This window comes from Bos javanicus, chromosome 11 (genome assembly GCF_032452875.1).
Source record: "Bos javanicus breed banteng chromosome 11, ARS-OSU_banteng_1.0, whole genome shotgun sequence".
NCBI lineage: Eukaryota > Metazoa > Chordata > Mammalia > Artiodactyla > Bovidae > Bos > Bos javanicus.
This window is the reverse complement of record NC_083878.1, coordinates 28625832-28642262: the sequence shown is the minus strand read 5'-3', so window position 1 is coordinate 28642262 and position 16431 is coordinate 28625832. Positions and strand designations below refer to the sequence as shown.

Here is a 16431-nt window from a genome sequence, read left to right as displayed (position 1 = left end):
CCCAGGGTCAGACCATTTTTCAGGAGTCCTGGAAGGTTCCTTAGTCTCTTGATGCTATCAGATTTTCTCACATCTCAGGATATGGGAGAAATACAACTCAAATGTGGAAATCACTCTTGGCAAGAGCCCATAATCTTGGGGACAGCTGCGGGTGAGGGCAGTTAAAAGCCCTTGATAGGCTTGAGAGCAAGTGAGAGATCTCCACTTAGAGTCGGCTAAGACTCCCTCTCAGTTGCAGTCAAATCACTCCAACAGGCAGTGATGTGCCAAGTGATTATAATGCTGTGCTTGTTAATACCTTAATGGTCTGTACTTTATACTTTTCAAAGGTCTTTCTATTGAGATAATCATTGCAAAAATGACTTTCAAAGCATAAAAAATATGCTTTTTAATTTGTCTTTTTTAAAAGTATTTTTTATTGAGGGAAAATTGCTTTGTGATGTTGTGTTAGTTTCTGCTGTACAACAACACAAATCAGCCATAATTATACCCACATCATCGCCCTCTTGTGCCTCCCTCTCCACCCCCATCCTACTCCTCTGGGTCAGCACAGAGTACCAGGCTGTGTTATGTAGCAATTTCTCACCAGCTATCTATTTTTACACATGCTTATTAAAACACTTTTACAATGCATGGTTTTAGGGAATTCCCTGGAGGTCCAGCAGTTAAGACTGCACTTCCACTGCAGGGAGGATGGGTTCGATCCCTGCTTGGGGAATTAAGATCCTGCAAGCTGTGCATCACAGACAAAAAATACATTTTTTTTTTAATTAAAAAATAAAAGGCATGGTTTTATTGAAATCCTAGCTCATTTCAAACTTATAATAATAGTACTCTTAGAAAGCAGGTAATGTGTGTAACCCCCACTTAGGTATGGGAAACATTACCTTCCTAGGTCACACAAGTCAGAAAAGATCTAGAACAGTCTCTCAGTCCTAGAGGTTTCTGAGAGCTCCTCTGAACCTCCTGTGGAGGTCAGCTTTGTCAGGGACACAGAAGAAGTCAAAGGCGGCCCTGGGGGCATTTACAATCTGTTTGGCAAGACAAAGGGTAAGAAATATGGAATGCTTGTGGTCATCCCCTGACACTAATTTTGGAGGCAAAGGAATTCAAGTGGGTGAAAGTTTGTCCCTTTCCAAAATAAACACATCCTCTGCCTGGACCCAGAAGATCTAACTCCAGGAGAATTAAGTGACGTCATTCCCCTCGTGACATCTAGATCCATACAGGTGACCCAGAATCTCAAGGCTTGTGTTTATCTGAGCATGGAAAATGGTTCAAATGTGCACAAGTGGATGGTCTGGGAAAGAAAGAATCGACTTTCGTGGTCATCTCAGACTCCTTGCTGCCGGGGCACTCTGGTCACCAGGATTTTCCAAGACCCCACGCTGGCCAGCAGCTGCCATGACCACACCAGTACCACGTGTGCCCATGACCTGTCACCAAAATGACCCAAGTGGGAAAACAGCTTGCTTGGAGTTTAACAGTGGCAAAAACTGTCATTTTTAAAGGTAATTTTAGTTTGGAAAGGAAAAGAAAAAAAAGAAAACCCCAGAGAGGAGTAGGCATGGTGACAGTGTCATTGCAGATTAGCCAGCTTAGATCTCCCTCCTTTCCCCTCCGGAGGCCTGTCTGGAGCTGTGGGAGGCAGATGCTAGACTCAAATTCTAGCTCTAGCTAGATTAGGGTAAACGTCACCTCCTGGGCTGTGGGGTGTCTTTGGACGTTCCTTGAGGCTGCTTCCCAGGGACTGCCCAAGCCCCCAGACAGCCCCTGTGTCTGGGCTGCCTGCCCTGGGGTCCGTGGTTCCCCGCCACCTGCGGGCCTGGAGGATAAAGGCTCTGTCCACCTGGCTCCAGAGGGGGCCCTTCCTGGGCTGCTCAGACCCACAGTGGAGGGGGAGGGAAGAACCCCAGCTACCCCACCAGGTGACTCCAAAAGATGTTCTTTGACTACACCTGTCCAAGAACACCAGAGTTCAGGTTTTAGGGAATGGTATAGCCACATAACAGGAAAGGAGTAGGCCAAGGAATAGCTCAGCTGCCTCTTTGTGCAAAGGACACAATTCCCAGTGATTGGTACAAACTGCCAAAAAGCATGGATGCCTCTCTCCCTACAAACAGTGGAGCACTGAATAGCCTTTCACAGTGACCAGACTCAGAAACCTAGAATCTATGATGACAAAGGGCAAGAAGGGAGAGGATGAAAGCCCCCATCAAATTATTAGGGGGAAGCAGGCTTCACCATCAAAATGAGAACGTGAGATGAGCATCACACACTCATCCACAGAGCCTGATGGAAGCTATTTAGAACACAGCAAGTTGTCCCCTTCTGGTCTCCCACTCTGGACCCCAGGAGGCATTTGTTACCCTCAGGCATGGTACAGTCCAAAAAGAAATATATTCTAGAGCAAGCTGGGCACATTTGCAGATGACTGATTTCCTGAGATGCAGAGGGCATTTTCAGTCTCTGAGGTCATTCTTACAAAGGATAACCATGGTACCATCCACCCACCCTTTGGTGCTTATGCTAGAGTCAACTGGAAGATAATAGGTGTGCCCTGGGCATCTTCCTTAGGTTCAAATAACCCAAGAGAAGCAGGCACTGCTCTTGTGGCCCCAAGGCAGCCCTAAGTCCATCACATCATGACTAAGATATCATCGTGTCCTCAACTTCTCAGCACCAGCCTGGGCCTGACCCCTTTCTCCCATACGTTTATACAGCTCCAGATTCAGTTCTGGAAGGAGCCGATTCACCAGTACTGCTCTGTACACCCTAATTATTCCTACCTCCTCATTTAACTCCAGCTGTTCACCCCACTGGAATGCCCAAAACCCATTTGCTTATCTAAATTCTACCTAATCTTCAAGACCTAGCTCTTAATGCTCCTCCCTGAAACCTCTAACTATTCACAGTACACAAGATCTACTTACCCTTATTCACACTCAATTACTATCAATCTTCCAGTTTGCTCAGTGTTTTGTCTGAGCTCTTTTTAACTTCATAACAAGACAGCAACATTGTAAAGATGGGGTGAGGACAACCTTTAACATCAACCATCTTGCATGATTTTAAACAAATCAGTTTAGGAATTCTCTGACTCACCAACTAGACTCCAAGCCCCCTGAGTGCAAGGTCCATCTAAAGCCTCTCTGAAACCTCACTGCACGGCACAGCACCTGAATTTAGTAGGTAGCTTAGAATGTTTGTACACAGCGATGATGACAGTAGCCCCCCAGACTTTACTACACGCATGGTGGGGGTTCCAGGAGGATGGGTAGGTTGATCTGAACAAAGGTTTCTGCCTAAATCGCTAACCCTCTGCACTAAGCCCAAAGTTCATAACATAAGATCAAGTTACTGAGTCTACAAGCAAATCCTGGGCACCAAGTGTGGGCCTCTGTTTTGAGTGCTGAGAACAGAAAAAGTTAACAGGGCTTCTGTTCCTGAAGGGCTTACTCCCTAAGTGGTAATCAGAGACAGACACAGACACACATACAGACACACACACACACACACACACACACACACACAGAAAAGCAAGCTGTAACAGCATCATCCCAGCAGCATGATACAGACTAAAGGCCATGTAAATGCAGGGGGAGCCAGTGTGCTGCACCATTTAGACTAAGGGCCATGGGAATGCAGGGGAGCCAGTGTGCTGCACCATTCAGACTAAGGGCCATGGGAATGCAGGGGGAACCACCGTGCTGCAAATCAGGAAGGCTCCATAGGGAAGATGATTTCTAACAGAGAGTGGGTCCTCCCCTACACACCCGTTCCCACCTGACCATTTTAAACTTTCACCTGAAGTACTTTGCTGTTTGGCTTGCACTTTACCTTGGTGTATTGGGCATTCTTAAAGTGAAGCCCTGACTTCACAATACTTGCCTAATGCTTGCATTTGATGTAAAATCATGAGTCAACCACATCTGTCTATGGTCTTCTGTTTGTTTGTTTTTTTTTCCTTTCTCTTTTTTCTCTTGTCAAGGAAAATTTAAAAAGGGCTCAAATCTACATGAACAAGAAAAGCATAGTCCAAGAGGCAGGCTTTCCAAGTGACCCAAGAGACATCGATAAAGCAACTGTATGTTTTTTTAAATTAAGCATGATTTTAGGGACTCAAAATGTGCAAGATGTTTACAAGGCACATAAGAAAATCAGACATCCTTGCCCTCCAGCAACATGCAATGTTGCTGGAAAGACAAGACCACATGAAATGTCATTAGATAACAAGGAAATATAATCAGGCAGGCTCTCTGGAGAAAGCAACCGAGAGCTAGAAAGGAGTGGAGGGGGAGACCTGGGGGACTCGGCCTCACATTAGGAAAGAGGAAGATACTCACGTAGAGACAGAAATGGGGAGAACATCTGAGATGGAGAGACTGGGCTGAAGGAATGGAGGTGGGAGGGAGACCCATGACATGGGGTGAGCAAGTCCTTAGGGTACAAGGGGGAGACTGGCACATTTGGGGCTCAGGAGGCTCACTGGGTGATGGTGAATGGGGTGCTTGGCTGGAGTGGGGTCCCTTTTTGTCAGTGAGATGAACTCCCAATGCTGTGTGGCCTGCCCTTGGGAAGAAAACTGGACCAAGGATCCATTTCCGCATTCAGGCTTTGAGTGTGTCGGCTAATCCTTGGAAATCTGTAAGAGAAACATGCAAATCCACAAAAGGAACTCCCCCGCCCCGCTAAAGACTCTGTGCTCCAAGGACATGACAACCCTGCCTAAAATAGGGCAGTAGCAGCACCATGCAAACCTGTTCTGAGAGGCTAGGAAAGCTATTGTATCTGAGCAGCCAGGCTCCCTCCCAGCCAGTCACATAGCAGGGAAATGCATGGGGGCAGGGGCTAATTTCCAGAGACTACCAGAAAGTTCGAGAAAGTGGGGCAGCCACACAGTGGACCAAGATTTCCCTCTGACATCCTGACCACTTCAAAGGGCCTGGCCAAATGGGAGAGACATGTCAGCTGCGCCAGGACATGCACAGCACAGGCAAGGAAGCCAGAATACTGTGAAGGGACTGGCTCCCAGGCCCCACCCACCACTAATTCCCCTAGATCCTTGGTACAAAAGAAAAGACAGACTCCTGCAGCATGGCCATACGGTTACTTTTATAGAAGTTTCCTTGTCGCCCGCGAAATGTGACCTTCATACTTCTCTTATCTTAATATCTGGATAAACACGTGTTGTGCAAGCACACAAATAAAGGTTCTAAAGGTGAAACGTGGTGTGTCCAGTAACACCATGCAGCTCTTGAACCCAGGCACCAGAAAGCCCTTTCAGCTCCAGAGAGGACTTCTCTCTCTCTACCCTGGGCACCAAAATTAGCTTCATCAACCTCAGCCAGTGCTGGAGTGAAGGCTGCCATTCTAAAATAGCATCTGAGAACTCTTGGAAACACAGGAGAGAAACACAAGGGTATGTAGTTTACAGACACCGAAGAGAGCAATTTCACTGGAGTGCTTCTTAAACCAAGTACAGAGGAAGGAGGCCTTATTGTGGTTTATTCTGAAATCTTGATGGAGTGAATGATATTCTTCTAGCTTCCTGAATTCCCCACATGGCATACTTTACATACTGTGATGTACTTAATTAAGCTTGATTATCTTCATTCAGAAAAACAGTGCAGAGGTCATATGTTCTTTAAAAAGTAGTTATCAAGCGACTTGTGCTTTGCTTGCACACTCCTATTCTTTCTAGAACATTCTGCAGAAACATCACGTGTTCCACTCTCCATACATTTGACCGTCCAGAATTGATTTTTCAAATTTTGTTTTCAAGTTCTGAAGAATGGGCCCTTGAACAGACCCTCCCAAGCACAATTTTCTGTTGTTTCCACATGGAATTCATAAACAGAGTGCGTGCACTTAAAGTTAAAGACATTCTTTCCTGCAACTGGGTATGACGTACTTTCCAGGATCTTTCTCAATACTCCAAAGTGCTTCAGCAACAGGAAGTCATAAAGGTAGGAAGGAGGCCTGTAAATATTTGCTGTAATTACTCATTAGTAATGAGAGTGGTTAGCCCTGAAGTTTGAGTCGCCCCCTTTGTGCTCATGCTTAACTACCTTGTAACAGGAGCCCAAGGGGACACCCGGGTCCAGCTCTAGCTTTCACTGCAGATGGTATGGCTTTCTTCTTTTCACAGCTCAATTTGTCAAACACAAAATTAGGATAATGTGTTGCCCTTCTTTCTCTCTGCCCTCTACACACAGGCAGTCAGAACAAATCTTATTCAAAGTGGTAACAATATGAAATCTTTCTTTTTTTATCAAGAGTAAAACACACATCTTAAATTGATGAGTGCAGGGAAAACTACTAGGCCATTCAGATATGATCTAAATCAAATCCATTGTGATTATACAGTGGCAGTGACAAATCAACTTAAGGAGTTATATCTGGTAGACAGAGTACCTGAAGAACTATGGATGCAGGTTTGCAACTTTGTACAGGAGGTGGTGACCAAAACCATCCCCAAGAAAAAGCAATGCAACAATTCAAAGTGGTTGTCTGAGGATGCCTTACAAATAGCTGAGAAAAGAGGTGAAAACACACGTTTGTTAATACAAATACAGCATTGAGAGAGAGAGAGAACTGTCCGACTAGATACCCAGCATAGTGATTTCAATGATTATTACATAACCCCGCCCCCCCACCAAAACCAAACATACACTTTGATGTATTTTTAAAGTATGTATAAAATGCTTTGAAATAGATTGAGGCCATGTGTCCCCTTATTTATAGGGAACCACTGACTCCACACAGTGATAGGTCATAAGCAAGGAGACTCAGACTGAAAGTGAGACCAGAAGAGTCAACTAAAGCTGTTACAGAATCGATGAACTTCTAAAAGACTCTCATATTGGCTGCATCCCCAGCAATTGAGAGCAACCAGCACCACAAGCAGGGTTAGTTAACCTCTAACATTACTACTGTGACTGCAGAAAATGGACTCATTTCCTCACTCATGTATTTTAGTGCATAGTCTCCTCCGATAAAATCATTAATCTGTTATGATTCCTAGCACTAACCTCTCAGGTTTGATTTTTTTTTTTTTTATTGGATGGTACCATGGAGATGGGATGCAGAAAGTCACTGGAGAAATATAAGGAGAGATTTCTAACAATCCACTTCCTTGGTTTTGTAGAATTGGGAAAGTAAACCAGACAGGGGCATAGCAAAATCAATATATACATTTTTAATAGAGTTGTTTTCCTTACTGACGTATCTTCTTTTCTGAAATAGCTTTCCACATGAGAAAAGGAACTGCTTCCCAGAGTCATTATCTCGCATAGAAGTTACTTGTAACTTTAAAACCGAAGAATTTTTCCAAGTGGCGGGGAGGGACACGGAATGTGCCTCCTAGGAACATGCAAAGGTTCTGATGGTCATGACAGATAAGTTTTTCTGATGTACAAGTGATCTCTGGAAACAGTCTAAGGTGGTCAAGCTAACTGGTAGTCTTAAAAATTTAGGGGAAATTAAAAAAGACCACTTAGAAGTAGGTAACATTCTAGTCCATTCCACACCTGTCTTGAGTCCAGAGGGCTCATAGGGCCCTGTCACTCTTCTTGAGACCGGACTATTGGTGACAGATTGCACCCAATCTCTACCTGAAAGAGCTTCCCTGTTGGCTCAGATGGTACAGAACTTGCCTGCAATGCGGGAGACCTGAGTTTGATCCCTGGGTGGGGAAAATCCCCTAGAGAAGGGCATGGCACTTGGCACCGCATTCCAGTATTCTTGTCTGGAGAATTCCATGGACAGAGGAGCCTAGTGGGTTACAGTCCATGGAGTCACAAGAGTTGGACATGACTGAGTGACTAACATTTCATTTCATTTCTACCTGAAAATCATAGATGCTGTGAATGGCACGCCTTGCATGGCCACCATACACACAATGATGTGCAACCGCCAACATGGCTTGCCTCTCTCCTTAGTGATATATGTTCATGCAATTGTGTTTTAGAGCCCTGGGAAAACTCAAGAAGCCCTTCAAAGTTCACAGTGCAGAGGCCAATGGTGTGATGACTGTGAAAGCTTAGGACTCATCAGAGAAAGGGCCCTATAAAGATCTACCGTACTAGTATTGCAATGATCATAGCTATTCTTTATTCTCCCCTCCATTCTCTCCTTCCTGTGATTACAATTTCAAAAGATCAGTAGAGCCAGAAGCTGTTTTGTGCATCTGGATTTGGAGATGGCTCTTCAAAAGTTATGGAGGAAGAGCTTCTAACAGGTTCTTCTGCACAATCGAGTCCGAAGGTTACAGTAATTACTGAATTACTGCCACCTGTTAAGAGTGGGACGTGGAGGGCTTCCCTGGTGGTCTAGTGGTTAAGAATCTGCCTGCCAATGCAGGGGACACGGTTCAATCTCTGGTCCAGGAAGATCCCACATGCCCTGGAGCAGCCTGGGCCTGTGTGCCACAACTATTGAGCCTGTGTTCTAGAACTCAGAAGCCAAAACTACTGAGCCTGCCTGCTGCAACTAGTGAAACGCGCTTTCCCTAGAGCCTGTGCTCCACAACAAGAGAAGCAATGAGAAGCCTGTGCACTGCAAGTAGAGAGCAGCTCCCGGTCCTTGCAACTGGAGAAAACCCCACACAGCACGGAGGAAAACCAATGAAAAATAAAGAGCTTCCAGGGCTTCCAAGCCTGCCCTTCAGATCTTCAATCCTTGTCTGCATGTCAGGGTCAAAACAAGTGATGAGTCACGAAAGAGAAAAGTAATTATAATAGTTATAAATACAACAGCAAAAGCAGTTATCATTTATAGAGTACTTGCCACAGGTCCGGAATGGTATTTATAGACATCTTAGGTAAGGTAAGGTGGTGTGGATCACTGGTTAAGAGTAAAGGCTCCGAAGGCATTTTGCCCCATTTGAATCTGAGCCTCGGCCATAGGCCATACTACCTATTTGACCTTTGGCATCTCGCCTTTCTATGCTTCAGCTTTCCCATCAGGGAAATGGGGATAATAACAGGGCTTATCTTATGGGTGCTTATGAGGATTAAAAGAGCTCGTGCACGGAAAGTTCTGAGGATGGTGCCTACACAAACAAGACTGAGGGTTTTTTTTTGTTTGTTTTGTCCTGCTGCAGATATAATTAATATTAAGGACACACAGATTCCTAGTATGTAAAAAGACCTCCAGTAACTGTTTGAGGATGGTGGAAAATGTGAAGATAAAATTTCATGGCCATTTTAAGAAGCAGTAACAAAATGAGCCACATGAGAAGTAAGCCTGTGCAGGGCACTGAGCTGCCCACTCCGCCCCCCCATTACCGAGGGCAGACGTGTGGGTGGACAGACAGGTGCGTACAGGTAAGGTTAAGCCACACTACAGAATTTTAACTAGATGCACATGCCAACCTCCTCCCCCATCTCCAAGACAGGGAGAAACACTGGCGGTGAAATGTGGACCTCTCTGAGACCTGAACAGTAAGATCCTGAAAGGTAGGGCAGTCACCAAATCAGACATTCAAGAGCAAGGGCTCACCTTCTCCAGATCACAGAACTTATGAAAGGCTATCAGTGCTGAACTGACTTCCCTTGTGGGGAACAATACTTATATCCCTAACACTAGCAGCCATTCAGAGACTCACAGACCACCCTCTGAAGCCCACTCACAAAGCCCAGATTAAGAAGCTCCCTGTCCCTTCCTGGTCTTCCTAGAGTCTAGGCTGTCTCCACGATTACCCTTAATGGGACCAGAATCTCCACCCCATCACTCCCAGACCCCTACTAGGTGCCTCCCTTCATGCCCCTCACCAAAGCAAGTGTGCAAAGAATAGCAAACATTCAACTCTGGGGGCCCTTCTGGCTATGGTGTCGGAGAATACCCCAGGGATGCTCTTGAACCCTCTACTTCTCATCACTCCTGACACTGACTGACTTTCGCTCAGAGCCAGTCTTTATGCTGCTATCAGGGCCTCTCCTGTGTGATTCCAGGGAAAACTAGGAACCCATTCTCCCACTCCCAAACACACAATACTTATCAATAATTATGCTTATATGTGATTAAGAACTTCTTTAGCTTCAAAAGATTTTATCTCAATAGAAAAGTGACAAGCAAGCTGCAAGCTACCTATATTTTTAGGTAAGCTTCCTTGTATGTCCTTCCCTCCCCCCAAACAAACTAAACAACTTGAAGACCAAGACCACATCCCTTATTCCTTAATGTCTCCTCAACATTTTATCCAGAGAGGGAGTAGGTATTCCATACACATTCGCTTTCATATTGGTTTATATCATGGTATGAAAAGCAGAGCTAATTTCATGAGGACACTAGATATTAGTACTGGGAGAGTGAGGATAAAGGGTACTGGGAATCCTGGGAGCAAACACTGTTAACTTCACAATATTGGCAAAAGCCCTACCTGCTATGAACTACAAATGAAGGTCAGTACCAAAAGCAAAAGGGAAGATTCATTAGGCTAAAACAAAAAGTCATGTTGGTATGGGCCAGAACTGAGGCAGGAAAAAAACAGTACTACTGGAGAGATTTCCTGAGAGGTGGAAAAGCCTAAATCTTAAGATAACTAATGACAGCAAATATTTTCAAATGTATTGGGCTAAAATCCTGGAGTACTAAGAATTATCTAATTGGTTCTGTTCTATTTGTAAACATTTTACAGAATAGATTCCTAAAACATTGAGGATTACCCTACACAGAGAGAGAGAGAGAAAGAGAGAGACAGACTGACTGATTTATGTTTGAAGTGAATTAAACAGTTTTGTCTCATGATTTTCACTCCTAGTGAAACTGCCAGCGTATTCAGTACAGCCTCTTGGATGTCTCCACTGACAGGTAGTTCTCTACTTCACAAAGCAATCTTCTCCACTGGGGAACAGTCCTTGCATAAAACTGTAAGATTCCCATCAGCAATACTGAAAAAACCTGTAGTCACAGCATTCTTTAGAACTTCACAAAAGCTGTGTGAGTTAAATTTTATTCACGGGAACCTGTACTGTGTTACATCAATTTATTACATCCAGTAATGCAATTGGAAAGAGAGATCAAATGTTAAAGGGATGTTTATAGAAAACATATTTACATTGAGAAAAACTGCCCAGCAATATTTTTGCCTTTAGATTTGAATAAGAGGTGGACTTGATTTTACTTTAGCAGAGGAACAACTACACCCAGGGACAGGAGAGGAGATTTCTGATCCTCTTTCCATGGAGGCCCCACACTAAGCAATAGAAGCCTTCTGGGAAGGAGCTTTGAGCTGTCTAGCTTTGGGAATGGACTTTGATCCCTGAGCATCCAAGGATCTGATTTACATTTATCCAAACCACTCTCCAATCCCCATGTACGTCAGAACTTCCAGACTGTTTTCTCTTTCAGGGAAGGGACTCAAAAATTGTCTGATTAGGAAGTGAGTAGCCCAGACATTTTCTAGCTCTTCACAGTCCAGGAATCCTGATTAAAGAGACCTTCACTTCACTCCTGACAGGTGAGTGCAAAAAGTGAGTGCAGCACCTTAGCAAGCATCTGGCCATCTCTGATGTCAGCACGAATGCCCACTACCACTAAAAGAGCACACTTTGAAACCCTCTGTCAAGGCCAGCCAAACGTTTAGAAAGTAAACTCTTTATTATTAAACATTAACATCTCCATCGACGCATGAATGTTCTGGAACAAAACAATCCTGCCCACTTCTTGAACGCCTGTTGTTAGAAGGAACACTGTGAATGTTCCGTGCATCTTGCATTTGGGGGAAGAAGAGACTCTGCTGAACCAGAAGAATCACATTTTAAGAATCTATACACAGAATCCTAACCTGAAAGCCTCATACGGAACTTGTGAAGCACTTTGTCAAAGCTAAGGATCACCACTTACATGACACACCAACTTCCAATGCACTGGTTCACATATTTTAATTATACCTTGGTCCTTCAAGGAGCCTGCCCCCAGCAAACAGAGCCAGACTAGAAAAGTAAATATGTCTCAAAACACTTAGCCCAACATGAATTGGACAGCCTCTCACAGGACTCCGGATGGTGAGGGACACAAATGTTTGCCCTGCCGGTCTGCGACATAAAAACCAAGGCCAGTCGCAAAGCAGACAGGCAGGGCCACCGGCTCTGGCCTCCTGGACATCTCATAGGCAATCCCCACAGTGGTTCTGAAACCTGCTGCTCTTGCGAATAATTCAGAGCCTGATTACCCAACTTTTTTCCAGCTCCGATTCTGGCTCCCTCTATCTCTAACAAAAGAGGCACTACAGTTAGGTATGTCGAAATAATTTCTCCTCTGCTCCCAAGTTTCTTGAAACGATTAACATATGTAACAGCACAGAACCCGTGCACAGCCGCGCGGGAGAAACTGACGCTTCACACATCTGTCAAGACTACCTTCAGGCCCCACCTCCGCGATTGCAACATTCGCCGATAGGCATCACAGTTGTAAAATGTACAATAAGTTCCCTCACCGGGTCCGGAGCCCAGTGTGCGCGCAGAGGAGCTGACTATAACTTTACATTTTGATTGTTCAATCATTGTTATTGGCAGGCTATACTGGGCTTGCAAAATGCGTTGGAATCTTAAAAGTCCCTTCCCTGCTTCGCTGCCCTTCAAAGACAGAAGACTCCAGGGGTGCTTCGAGGCCTCCCGGGGCGCGCGCCCGCTGCGGTCTCCGGGGAGCCCAGATCGACCGAGGCAAGACTTCGTTAGCCATCTCAGGCCTGGGGGTGCCGCAGTGACGCGGGAGGGGCAGCTGCGGCCGTAAACTCGGAGTTAGGCTCAATCCCCTCCCCTTCTCCCCTCCACTCCCGGCAATCCGGGAGCGAAGGGCCCGGGCGCTCTGCCAGAAAGGGCGCGATTTGCTCCTGTTTATCAAACCCTTATCGGTGCCCCGAGGTGGGAACCGCCGCTTTCGACCAGCGGATACACGGTTTCTGGCTCCGGTCCCGAAGTCGGAACACGAGTAAATCGACCCAAGCACTGAGCTCTTCGGGCTCCCAGGTTCGAAGCCGGTCACGCTCGCCCATCGCGGCTGGGTTCCTCATCTCCGAACCACCGTACAACCCCCCAGCAGCTGATCTCCGGAGGCTCAAATCCTTCAGCCGGCCCAGCACGCGTTCGATTACAGTTCCCCGCACCCCAGCCCCGCCAGCCACCGTCGAATACTGGGCGGAGAGCTCCAGCCCGCTGGGGCGGCACGAGTGGAGGTTGAGAGGAAAGGGGAGCCAGGCTGCAAGCCGCGCGCGATGGCAGGAGGCAAGGTGGTTCCCACGTCTGAGCGCCACGCCGTGCGCTCTCACCCTCGCCGGGAGAGGGCAGGAGGGCAGTGAGAGTTGGCCTCCGTTGCCTCTCACCCAGTGCCGAGAGGCTGGCGAGGGCAGGCGGGCATATCGTGGCTGCCCTTCTCTGTCCTCTTGGGAGAGAGACACCGGGACCTGCCGGGAGTGCCGGGTGTCGCCATCCCCTCCCCACACGCGAAGACAGCTGCTTTCGCGAGGCAGCCGGGCCCACTACCCACTCTCCCGCCGAGGCAAGCTGCGGGATCAGGAAAGGGACTTCTTCCAGCTTCCGTGGGGTCTGGAGCCCTGGAGTGGGTCCCTTCGCTGAGCCCTGGCAGCTCTGCCGGGGCCCGTCCCAGCGCTGCCTTCTGCCTCCGGCCCCTTGCCAGTTCCGGGAGGCAGAGCGGGCAGAGTTCATTTAGAAGGACCCCACGGGTCCCGAAGAAAAGAGTGGATGCTGCCCCTCAAGTGGGCCGTGAGAAAGTCGAAAGTTGATTTGAGCGAGTCAACCAAGAAACGTTTCAACACGCTGGCCGCGTGAGTTTGGTGCGGGGTTTGGAGAGGGGTGGATTTTGGAAGGTACCTCGAGAGCACCTCCGACCTCTAGGGCTATTTCCTGGCTTCGTTGTCCGCTCAGATTCCCGACTCCTTCGGGCCACAGAACTCTCGACCGCGAAGCCGGAGCGGCGAGTCGCCAGACTGGACACCTGCGCTCCCCTGCCAAACCTTCCAAATCGTCCCTGGGTCCTCAAAGTCCCCTCGGCGCTCTTCTCCCAGCGGCGGTCCCGCGGAGCCCCGCCACCCGCACCCCGGACCAACTCCCCTACCGGCTCGGACGCCCGCTTACCTTTTCTTCTCCTTGTCAGCTGTCATTGTCGCTGGGGCCCTTTGAGGCTCCGAGCACCTGAGCTCCAGGGCCGGCGCGGGCTGCAGCCGCTACTTTCGCTGTGGCCCTAGCCCACTCCTCGAGGCCCACGCCGATGTGAAAGGTGCCAGGTGCTCGCAGGTCCCGAGCGTCCGCACGGTCAGGTGGAAGTTGCGGGCGGCAGGCTTGGTGCGGGGGAGGGGGGGTGGAGAACGGTGACGGGGAGGAACCTGTACCGGGAGGCGGGGTCGGGAAAGGAGTGGAAGGACGCTGTCAAACGCGAAAAAAAAAAAAAAAGTGGGGGGCGGTGGGCAGCGAGCAGGGGGCTGAAGTTTCTTTTTCCTTCGAAAAGGAGTCAGGAGTCCCTTTTCTGGGTTTTCAAAATACAAGAAGTGGCTTGAAAACGACTGGAGTTGGCAGAGTCCGGGGCCGGGCAGACGCGGAGGCTGAGATGACCATACAGTCTCAGGACACTGCCGAGGATTGTACGGCCGCCTCAGGAAAGCTGGGGCGGGAGGCGGCAGGCGCCGGTGCTGTGCGTCGGGCCGCTCCCGAATGTCGGGCTCGCGGGGCGGTCAGCCCACTTTAAAAACTCCGGCGGCCGGCGGGGGTGGGGAGGGCGCGAGGGGCGCGGACGCAGCGGGCGGGGGCCGGGGGGCGGGCACGCGCAGGCAGGCAGGCCCCGCCCCCGTCCGCCCCGCCCCGCCCGCGCGGCGCGCCGGGGCAGCCCACGGCGTCCCGGCCAATCGGGAGGCGCGGCCGCAGCCTGTGCCCTGACCCCGGCCCGCCCCGCTGCCCCCGCGGTCGGCTCAGCAGCGGCCCGCCCGCCCCGCCTCCGCCCTCTGCGGTTAGCGAAGTTGTTTATGAGGTCGGCGGGGTGGCGGGAGGTAGGTGGGACTCCGCACCGAGGAGGCGCACCTTGATGGGGCTAAGCGGCAGCGAGGACTGGGTTTGCGGGGGGTGCTTGCAGGAGTGGCTGTGCTCCCGTAAGCCCGGGTCCTCCCACCTCTGCCCTGTCCTTGGGACCCGGGCTCAACCGCGAGCGCCCAGGGTCCCGCGCTTCATAGAGCCATCGGCGATGCCGCGCTCCCGTGTCCCTCGCCCTGCTGCCTGTGCTATCGGGCCCAGGTCGGGGGGTAATTCCGAGGTCTCCAAACGCTGCGCTCGGTCTGGGCGATGTGTTTTTCCAGAGAGGCAGGGAGACCAATCACTTGTGCCTGTCGGATCTGGGGAAACAGTGCAGTGAAACTGAATTACTGTTGCCTCTGCTCTTCTCTTCCTTCACCTGGCACGTCTGTTGCCTGCGGGGTTGCGCCGAGCTGGAGGGGATGCCTGATCGAAGGTCCTTCGGGCGGTCTGGCTTGCCTCGCCCAGCTCCCAACACCTGGCCACCACCGCCCGGGTCCGGGCCAGTTCAGAACTGGAGAAGCAGTCTGGCTCTACGGCGTGATCTCGGGATAAGAGTTGACAGCGTGTCCTCAAATCGCATAATTTCAGGGCTGCCCAAGGTATCTCCGCGGTCCAGTTGAATCCCTGGTAACGAAAAGACTGCAGGTGTAGGGAGATCAGAGGTCCAGGGGCCGTCAGAGCCCAAGGTTTTCCTGCTGCTCTTTCGGCACTGCCAGGGACCCGCACCCGCTGGGGATCCTCTGCTCTGTGCTGCCGCTGACTGCTCTCCCAAGAATCCCACCCTATTCCCTACCTACATGGCAGCGATCCAGCAGGGATATTTCTGGAAGGGACCGGGAGGATTTTAATCTTTGAAGCTCATTTGAGAGGGGCGCACGGGCTTCACAGATGTGAGCTGAAGAGAAGAGAAAGCAAGGGTGGCGGAATTGGTCCACCCTGGGACCCTAAGCCTTGCTGTTCATTTCCCCCCTTAGCTTCCCCACATTTTATACAAAAATAATCTGCTGTAAGGCACCTTCAGTATTGTTAGGCTAAGTGAAATAAGCCAGTCACACAAAGGCAAATGCTGTGTGATTCCACTCTTGAAGTTTCTAAACTAGTCAGATTCATAGAAGAAACAAACCAGAAGAGGGTGGTGTGAGGGATTCATGTTTAATATGTATAGAGTTTTAGTTTTGCAGGATGAAAAAGTTCTAGACGATGAACAATGTGAACATATTAACAATACTGAATTGTATGCTTAAAATGGTCAAGGGGGTGTTTATGTTTTTTAAAACATAATACAAAAAGGAAATATCAAGAAATAAGATACATAAGAAGAGTTTGGTATAAGTTCGTGTCACCACCAAAATACAAAATAAATGTGTTTTCCCCCTGGCAACCTGTAAGAGGGGTGGGAGTACTT

The 16431-nt window shown here is 48.7% G+C and overlaps 1 protein-coding gene across 1 annotated transcript in view; it reads right to left on the bottom strand.

Moving 5' to 3' along the window:
• Positions 1–14714, bottom strand: part of EPAS1 (endothelial PAS domain protein 1) — a 92255-nt gene extending 77541 nt beyond the window's left edge. The window contains exon 1 of the mRNA XM_061432252.1: positions 14100–14714. Coding sequence (XP_061288236.1) covers positions 14100–14125 — 26 coding nt within the window. The 5' untranslated portion in view covers positions 14126–14714. The remainder of the gene's footprint in view (positions 1–14099) is intronic.
• Positions 14715–16431: the final 1717 nt, after the last annotated feature.